The sequence below is a fragment of the Herpailurus yagouaroundi genome, unplaced genomic scaffold, assembly GCF_014898765.1.
Source record: "Herpailurus yagouaroundi ecotype Mexico unplaced genomic scaffold, PumYag 246, whole genome shotgun sequence".
NCBI classification, from domain to species: domain Eukaryota; kingdom Metazoa; phylum Chordata; class Mammalia; order Carnivora; family Felidae; genus Herpailurus; species Herpailurus yagouaroundi.
Window position 1 is genome coordinate 11,502,619 of NW_024412463.1, and position 9,689 is coordinate 11,512,307.

Sequence of the window (9,689 nt, forward strand, 5' to 3'; positions counted from 1 at the left end):
CCAGGCCGGCCCAGCGTCCCTCTCCCGTGCCGGCGGGCGACCTCGAAGGCACTCTGTGTTTGAGGGTCTCCTGGTCGACCCGGCGTGGTCAGCAAGGTCCAGCAGACCAACATATGGAGACAAGTGTCCGCAAGGAGAGGCGGCCTGAGTGAGCACGGGACCCACTGCTGACCCGGCGGGCAGGGACCGGGCTGCGAAATCCCACAGGCGTCGGCAAAAGAAATGCAAAATCGACACCTTTATTTTACATTTTTTACTCATGGCATCGTTTGTCTTTAAAAAAAAAAAAAAAAAAGACAACATCACGTGTAAATTGTGCTGCTCGAACTGGAGGTACAGCCTCAGGAGGACGCGTTCTGGAAGCTAACGCCAGGGACCACGGTGTTTAAATATGAAAGGCGAGCTTCAGCCAGGAGGCTTGGCGGCCGGCAGCTGCTCCCGCTGTCTCGGATGTTTGCTGGCGAAAGGCGGCAACTGAGCGGAGACCAGGACAAGGCCCCTGGCAAGGCGCGCCCCGCTCCCCTCCATGCCTTATTGTCTGCCCGACCCCGGTGGCTGCTCGTCACTCGGTTCCTTGGGCACAGCTCCTTCTAGCCGGCTTGACCAACTAAGGGGTCACCCCAGCGTGGGGGGAGGGCTTCCGCAAGTAAAGGGGGGTTAGTAAGAATTCCTCTGGGACAAGCCAGCTGGGATGATCCGAGGTAGGCCAGGACATGCGGTCACTCCACCACCAGCACTGACAGTGCCTGTGGGGTCAGCACAGGACCCCAGGTCCTTCACTCTGTCAGAATCAGTCACGATACAGTTTCAGTCAGAATGAGGCCCTTTACTGCCCCCTCTGGGGAAATCATCCAAATAAATACACAAGTAGACGACGCTGGTGTGAATGGCTTGCCCTTGGGGTGGCATCCTGGCACAGTGCACAACCTGCACATCTGTCCCTAGCAGTCCTTCACTCACAGGGAGGGAAAGTTCTCTGTGCCGTGTCTTTGTCCGTCAAATGTGAGAAAAGGAACAGATCCCGAGCCTGAGGAGGTCCCATGTCGGGCGGCTCCCCTCATTCACGTTGCCTGCTTGAGCCAGACCTCGGCCCTTTCATTTGCGATCCTGGTTTCACAACAGGTGGCTTTGTTGTTGTTGTTTGTTTTTTTCCAACTGCCACAATGTGTCAACACGGCGATGGCAGATGTGGACAACAGAACCGTTGGTAGTGGGCCCTCCAGGTCAGCCCCGGCTGGAGTGGCCCAGTGTCACACAGCCTTTGGGGGAGTCCCCTGCTGTCTGCAGGGGGGGCTCAAGGCCTTCTCATTAGCCTCTCCCCCTCTCCGGGGCCTGGCCGCCATCTGTACAGAAGACCTCCCCGCCACCATGTTGAGGGATGCCCGGCGCCTCAAGGTCCCGCTGGCTCGTCTTCTGGTGGATGGACCGGATGGTCTCCCTCTGCTGTGCTGGAGCCAGGCGGGGAGCGAGGCGGGTCCGATGGACGCCCGAGGCCCTAGGCCAAGGCCAGTGCACACCAGGCCTCCTGGCACAGGGTCCCGCCGAGGCCAGCCTGGGGGCCCAGGGCTGCAGAGGGGAAGGCAAAGTCCTCGGGCTCGAACTTGAACTCCAAGTGGCTGGGAGCCAGGGGGTCATTCACCTGGCCAGAGGCCTGCAGGGGGAACAGGGGAAGCACGAGAACGGAGGAATGGCCAGTAGGCCTCGCTTGGCGTAGGGAGCCCTCGGGACCGGGACGTTTGTCTTAAGAGGCCTTCTCAGACCCTGGAAGAGGGTGGGAGGCCCCGTGTGACAGACAGGACAACACGTGAGGGCGTTCAGCCTGGAGTGTGCCACAGGTCAGCTGCTGGAACCAATGGCCAACTGAGTGCCCAGCCCTGAGCTCCTTCCTGGGAGAGGCCCTCGGGGGCGCTGATGGGGGTCTGACCCGGTGGGCGAGTCAGGGTTCCCTGAGGAGGTGCCCGGGAGCCAGCTCTGGGTCCCCGGTTCCACCTCACCTGACTTACCTGGGAGGTGACACTGGACCCAGGGCACGAAGGGGATGCCAGGTTGGGTTTGGGTTTCAAAGTAGCTGCTGAGCTCTCAGTGTCCGGGACAGCGGGCGGGGAGGCCGTGGGGTTCCCTGTGCTGCATCCTGGAAGGGGGGGCACATCCAGCTGTACTGGTCACTTAACGGGTCAGAGGGACTGGGTGTGGCACCCTCGACCTGCCCTGCTGCCCCTCAGCTGGGTAGGCTCGCACCGCCCGGCCCCTCCCCAGACCGGACGGGTCCCGGGGCAGAATCAGGGGTACTTGTGCTTTGGGAGGGCAATGCTTGAACTAAACGTGCAAATCTCTAGTGGTGGAAATTTGCGACACTCAAAGCGACTCCAAGGGGAGAACGTGTACCCCGCAGGAGGGCTGGGGACTGGCCTCTTCCTGGCATCCCGATGGGCCCTGGTCCCTCACACCTGAAGAGCCCTTGGTCTTCGCAGCGTTCTTGGGCTTGCGTTTCCGCGTCTGGATGCTTTCCTTCTTCATCGCCAGGGGCCGAGGCACCTGGCAGGGGCAGGCAGGGGAGGGTGACTGGTCCTGCTTTTCTCACCCTTGGGCCTCTTGAATGGCCACATGCCCTGATGTCAGCCCTGCAGAGCTAGTCACTCTGGGAGGTGACCGAGTCGTCAGAGCCCTTGGTGAGCTGCTGGCCCTGGGCTTGGGGCCTTCCTCCCGGCAAAGTGGGCAAGAGCCAGTCCAGGCCCAACCCCCCAGAGCTGTAGGGGCCAGGAGGGCTCTAGGGACGCACAGAGGCCACACCAGGGGCCTTGCCCCTGTCTCAGGTTGAATGGCTGCAGACCTGCCTCAGCGACGCTGAGCCTCAGTAGGCCCATCTGTGAAAAGGGCCTAACGGTAACAGCATAGGCCTGGAGCGCGCAGTCAGTGGGGGCCGCGCGGGAAACACGCTCAGCCCCGCTCTGCCACCTGCCTCCCCAGGGCCCCGTGTCTCACGTGACCCGAAGAGGGCAGCCCCGCCCCTGCCTCCCCCCTCCCGTCCACTCTCCACGGCCCCATGCCCCGCCCCAACCCGCCCCGCCCCCGATCCACCCAGTCTTCACCCGGGCCCCTGCCCCACCCATGGCCCGCCTTCCCCTTTTCCCCCCCTTCCCCCCTCCACTCACCCCGCCCCGCCCCATCCAGTCCTCACCACCCCCACATGGCCCCGCCCCTGCCCCACCCATTCCCCCTCCGGTCACCCTGTCCCCGGCCCCACCCATGACCCGCCCCTCCCCGTTCACTCACCCAGGCCCCGCCCCCCCAGCCCTCACCCCGCCCACCCCGTCCGCTCACCCCGTGCAGCTTCATGTACAGACCGCAGGCGTTGCATACCGGCTCGCCGTCCGCGTTGCGCCGCCACAGCGTGGTGTTGGTCGTGTGGCAGTTGCTGCAGCAGAGGCCAGCGCGGCGGGACGAGGTCTGTGCACGGGGGAGGCTGGTGTGAGCCGGGGGCCGGGGCCCTCCTGCTCCACCTCCCGGCCAGACGGTGACTCTCGGAGACAGGAGCACTGGACCCGGAGTCAACCAGGGTCCGCCCGAGTCCCTCCCCGGGAAGCCGAGGCCACATCCTGACTCTGTCTGGAAGGTGGCTGCTCTTACTGGACACGATTTGAATTTCCTCTCGGTGCCAGGAGCTACGCACAAGGGGGCGCCCTCCTGCGGCCCACCCCGGCCCCGGGATCCCCACCCCCGCCAGTCCACCCACCTTCCTGGCATGGCAGGGGGCCTTAGGACCTTCCCCAGGCTGCCATATGTAGCAAAACACAAGCAAACAAACAAAAACTACACACACCAGGATGCCAGCTAGATGCGGACTTCGGATATGCAACAAATACTTCGCAGAAGTGTGCCTCCGTGCAGTATTTGGGATATACTCACACTAAAATGCTAGTTGCTGTTTATCTGAAATTCACATTTGACTGTCTTGTGTGTGACCCTGACCTACCCCTTTGGGCTGCACCGAGGTCCCCGCTTCCTGCACCTCCGCTCTCCCCATCCAGCTGCTCCCTTAGAGCTCATACTGCGGTCACACCTCCCAGAAAAGTTGCACCATCATTGAAAAGTAGGAGTCCGAACCCCTCCCCTTGGGCCATCATGCCTCCTCATGCTGAATCCTTCCTACGGAAACACTCAGGCCAGGGCACAAAGGTGCCAATGTGGGGCCTTGAACGTCAGTGCTGGTTTTCAGCGGCACTCACAAGTACACACACAGAGCTCGCCTGCACCTCCCACAAACGTCCTCACGGTCGCCTGTGCGTCTTGCGAGAAGAGAAGCCTCGGTTCCGCCCCGCAGCCGCCCCCCCCCCCCCCCAGGTGTGGAAACAACCACAGGTGGAATCGATGCCGTGTGTGTGTGTGTGTGTGTGTGTGTGTGTGTGTGTGTGTAGAAAACAGCCCAGAAGTCCAAGAGCCGTCTCTCTGTACCCTGGGAGTGCAAGGGAAAAATCTGGAACCTGGATTAAGCAGTGAATTCTTTCTTAGTGAAGATAAATTAAAATTAATAAAAAGAGGGGAAGAAAGGACCTGGAAAAAAATTTAAAAAGTTTGTTCGTTTGTGTTTTCCTCTCCCCTCATCGGGCCGTGTGCTACGGATGGGGCACCGAGGCTCAGAGATGCTGCTGGGCCGGAGGCATCGGGGTGGACGGAACCGCCCCCCTGAGCCCAGCGCACGGTGGGGACACCTCCCTGGTGCCGTCCCTACCCCGACAGACGCCCGAGCCTCTGTCCTTCCTCGCTGCCTGCACAAGCGGCCAGGCCTGGCCACTCTCAGGGCCCCCTCGCTGCCAGGCCTCCCCCTGCCGCCCCCCCGCTGTATTTTGTTTTCTTCTTTGGTCTGTTCTTTTCAAAAGAAGTTAAACTTCAAAGCCTGCTGGCTGCAGCAGCTCCAGGCTCCGCACGCGTCTGATTCAAGTGAAGAAATCAGGATGCTGGGCGGCCCAGCCAGGGCGGGGGGCAGGGCCCAGCCGGAGCGGGGAGCAGGGAGAGGGGCCGCTGCTGCTCCTCGGCTGGGAGGGGTGAGGCCAGCTCACACAGCGAAAACCACTTTTCAAAGTAAGAGACGCAGCTCGAAACTCACAACAAGAGGTACGGCGGGGGGAGGGGGGACGGCCCCATTTCAAGTGGGTCCCCTCATCCCGCTCTCGGAAAAGGACACGGTCGACGCTTAACCTGACAAAGCGTGTGTCCCTTGCTGGCCAAGGGCAGACCGTGCCAGGGACGAGCCTGTGAAGCGGACTGTGCAGGAAGGAAAACCCGGGGTCCTCAGTCAAGGTCCAGATTTGCTCCTGGAAGGACGCGGGGGCCCCTTCCTGGAGGTGGCGCCGCCGCCGGGGGGGGGGGGGGGCCTTGGCCGTGGGCCCCGGGCTCTGGGGTGGGGGGGGGGTGGGGGGGGGGGGGGGAGGGCTCTGAGCACCTGGCCACACAAGCAGGCACGCAGGGGTCTGTGGGGCCACCTCAACTCTCCCCACTCGCTCGCCCACACTGACAGAAGCCTCAGGTAAGAGGTCCGTGCCTGTGACTAAGGATGCACCCAGGATGCAAAGGGCAGAAAAGATATGAACTCCTTTGGGACTGGGGGTGAGGCCTAGGGGGTGGTGGACGCACACTTGTTATTGTCACATTCCTGTGTTGTTGGTGACAAGTTTCTAGAACTTCTGTAATCATTTGAGAGAAGGTTAGGACAATTCTCTCTGGGGGCATCGGTGCTGGCCACCCATGAGGGAGAGTGAGGCATGAGCAGGGACAAGTCTGGGGTGACTGGCCCAGCCCCGCCACGGCTGCCTTGGGGCCTGGGCTCTGGTCCCAGCACTCTCCGAGAATCTCTGAGTTTCCACACGAGCCCGGCCCCGCCAGCCGGGTCACCCTCCCTGAGTGCCAGGCAGGAGCCCAGAGACAAATCAGAGGAAACCATCCATGAGAAGCCAGCTCAGAGGAGAGGGGAGTAGGACCCCTCTAGGAACACCGTCCCCCCCTTCCTAGGCTCGTCCCGCATTCAGATCTGCATGGGCCTGGACGCAAGGATGACCAGCTGACCACCCTCTGAGGCCGGCCGCCTTGGGGGGGGGGGGTAAGTTGAGGGCATTCTCCACCCTACAAAGCGTCCTTAAAGCTAATCATTCCTTGTGCCCCGGACCAGGACACGGAGGCCACACCAGTCTGCAGAGCGGGCTAAGGCCTGTTCAAGCACCCCACCTAAAGTAATCTTTCCAACGCAGCAGGGGGACAGTGGGTGCAGGGGCCTCGGGGGAAGACCCAAGACAGGTGCATCACCAGCGGGGGCGGGGCACACGGGAGCCCGAGGCAGACAGTCCCAGGCCCTGCTGCGCCGGGCTGCTGGGGGAAGCCACTCTCTGAGCGGCTGGAGCCCGGGGGTCATCACAGGGCTGCTGTGAAGGTGAATGCCTCAATGCCTCATGGCCCTTGCCTGCTTACCCCCACGTCAGGAATCTTCTGCTGGGGGGTGAGCCCTGTGAGGGGTGGGGGGCAGAGACGGGAGGATCCGAACCTTCTCTTCCTGTTTACCAGTGTTCCCATCCCCACTCCCCGGGGGAGAAGGGAGGGAGCAGAGGAGCAGCCGGCCTGGTCCCTGGGAGTTGGGGGGGGGGGGTCAGTCCCCCAGGACACCTCTGCTTTAGCCTGTTTCCCCATCTGTGAGGGCCACACCAGGTGCCAAGCCAGTGTTGTACGTGTGTGTGTGTGGGGGGGGGAGTGGGCATGATCACAGGGGCAGAAATATAAGTGAGGAGGTGATATGGATTCTGAGGTATCCCCTCCTTCCAGGAGGCACAGTGTGGGTGGAGGGGAATCAGGGGACCCGCGGAGCCCCAAACTCCAGGCTAGAACAGGGAGAGAAAAACAGTGGCTTCCCCCAAACTGCCTGGGTCGGTGCTGCCTCCTGCCTGCCTGGTCTGGAGCCTGGATCGGTCGGGCGCCTCCACAGCCCAGGTCTGGGTTCCCCGTCAAGGGCCAGCGACTGAGCACCAGGCAGCCCAGAACAGCCACCGCGGCAGGCAAGCCGGGCCCCCTGCAGCAGCCTCCAGGGACGAGCCCCCCACCCACCCTCCGATGCACCAGAACCGGCCAGAGCCGGCTGACCGGCCATGACAGGGCTCACACCAGCATTAGAGTAGAAGGCCCGGCATCCCCAGAAACAGCCATGCCCGGACCCAGGACTCAGGAGTCACTGTGGCCTCACGAACTTTAGACAGCTTGCAAAGGCGGGCCCTGCCACGCGCAGAATTACTCGAACCTCCAAGTTTGCCGGTGAGACGGCAGAGAACCAGTGCCTCGAAACCTTCACACAGCCTCCGGGGACTCTGCCCGGCTGGGGGCAAAAGTGAGTCCCCGGTCCTCTCCGCTCAGCACCCAGCCACACGCCAGGAGAAACCAAAAGTGAAAACAAGTTTTGCGAATGGAACCACCGCAGACCTGGTCTCAGCTCCAGCCCCCTGGTATTGGGGGGAAAGTGCTCCCCAAGAGCAGGGGTCCCCAGAACCCCTCCTGCATTGGATTTCAACCCCCTGCCACAAAGCCACCACCCAGCGGCCACCTTTCTCTCCAAACCCCACGCCCCGGCCACGTCACCTTGTGCCCCCTGCCACCCTCGGAGCCGGAGCCGCAGGGCTGAGCCCCAGGAGGCCGCTTGGGTCCACAGCCATCCTGTGCCCCGGGTCCCGGGCAGAGTCACCGGGTGGCCCCTCTTCGGGGGAGGCCCACAGACCCAGGGCAGCACTGCCTTGGGCTCAGTGAGCCCAGCCCTTCTGCGGAGGCGCGCAGGGCAGGGCAGGGCAGGGCCTGTGGCGGGGCCTGGGCCTCCCGGCGGCTCCCGGATGGATGGCAGACAGCGCTCCCAGGGCCCTGCTGGGGCACCCAGCCTCTCTGGGGACTCAGCTCGGCCCCCTGCAGGCGGCACTCACCAGGCGCTTCTGTGGGCGCACGAGCGGCCTGTTGACTCCGTTCATCTTGTGGTAGAGGCCGCAGGCGTTGCACAGGTAGTGGCCGGTGCCGTCACGGCGCCACAGCGGCGTGGACAGGGCCCCGCAGTTGACACACTCGCGACCCTCGCCAGGGAGCTCTTCCAGGAAGTCCGGCACTGGGGGGACAGGCAGCTGGTCGCGGGCCGAGGCACGGCCCTTCCCCAGGGCCCAGCGTCTGCTGCGTCTTCCCGCTGTGTGTGCCCCTGGCTTTCGTTTTATTTTAACATTTATTTTGTCTAATTTTACTTTAAAGCTTAACTTTACATATGATAAAGTTTGTGCCAGATTAAAAGAGAAGCTGGTTAGGGTTGCCTTGCAGGGTGGGGGAAGGTAAGTCAGTCAGACCCCCGGGGGGCAACAGAACGGTTCCCCTTAGAACCAAGGTGTAATTTTGATCCCCTGGGGAGGCGGAGTGGTCAGCACCAGCGGAGGGAGGTGGCCCCAGGGCCTCGGCCTCTGCAAGACGGGACGTTAGGGGGGCCGGGCTGAGTGGATGGTGCCATCCCACGGAGCCTACAGCCCCTGCCTTTCCTGTGGGCTTTGCTCGGGTGGCGACCGCCGTGGAACACAGCTGGGCCTGTGCCACCGCTCAGGGGCCCGCAGGGCAGAAGGGAGAGGTCCCCGGCTCCCTCCCCGGCGGCACCGGGTGCCCTGTGGGGGCCGGGTGGGGGTCAGTCCTGCGGGAGCCGCCCTGGGTGACGGCGGAGGGGACCCGCTTCCTGCGCCATGGAGGCAGTCGGGCCGAGGCGGCTTCGGGGTGGGCCTGCGAGGCTGCAGCCATGAAGTAGGGTGGCCCAGGGGCTTCCCGCCTGCGGCGAACACAGGCGTGCACCCCCCCCCCCCACCGGAGTAAATGCGCCTGAGGGGCCTGGAATCCGATTATCCAAATTGGCACCCCGGGGGCGGGCGGTGAGCCACTGAAGCCAGGTCTCAAATTAGAATATGTAAACATTCTAGAAGGAGCAGAGTGTGGCCGCTTACTGAAATAAATCGTATTCTGAATTTTATAAAAACCACTTAGAAACTTCTCATAAGAGCGTATGAGGTGAGCTCAGCTGGTGAGACCCAGGGGGTTGGGTTCAGAAGAAAGGAAGCCCAGGACGGCAGTTTTGGTCTCAGGGTGGGTGACATTGTGGCAGATGCTGTATTCTGCCCGCGTGTACTTGTCCCGCAGTTCTGGGCCTGGCGGAGGTGGGGGGGGGGGCGGCGTGGGAGCCTTGGCCGGGTTCGGGACTGCACCCCGGTAGGCCCAGCACCCAGCACCCCAGGGTCACACTCACCGAAGGTGGCTCTGCGGCTCGGGAGGCCAGCCGGGCGGCCCTGGAGGCCGTGCAGGACGCTGCCTTCGAAGGGCCCGGAGGTCCAGGACGGGGCCACCTCGGTGCTCACGTAGGCGGGGTAGGCGGCGGGGTAGGACGCGCCCACCGGCCGCCCCAGCGGGGCCGGGTACTGCTCGCGCGCCAGCAGCGCGCCCTGGTAGGCGCCGCCGTCCCGGGTCCCCGCGCCGCCCCCACTGCCGGGCCCGGGGGGGCCGTGCGGAAAGGGGCAGGCGGTGGCTCCGGGCGGCTGGGCGGCCGGCGGGTGCGGGCCGCCGGAGCCGAAGGCTGAGGACCCGCCGGCCCCCCCCGGCGCCCAGCCGGGGTGCGCGCCTAGCCCGGGGGCCTCCCGACCCGCCTCGCACGCCGG

At 63.7% G+C, this 9,689-nt stretch overlaps 1 protein-coding gene across 1 annotated transcript; it reads right to left on the reverse strand.

Annotated features, from left to right (window-relative positions):
• Positions 1 to 256: 256 nt before the first annotated feature.
• GATA5 (GATA binding protein 5) lies at positions 257 to 9,683 on the reverse strand (the record flags this gene model as incomplete). Its single annotated transcript, XM_040459850.1, has 6 exons — positions 257 to 1,651; positions 2,004 to 2,131; positions 2,448 to 2,535; positions 3,322 to 3,447; positions 7,944 to 8,119; positions 9,284 to 9,683. Coding segments are annotated over 6 exons (1,074 nt in total), but the record flags the coding sequence as incomplete, so codon positions are not given.
• Positions 9,684 to 9,689: the final 6 nt, after the last annotated feature.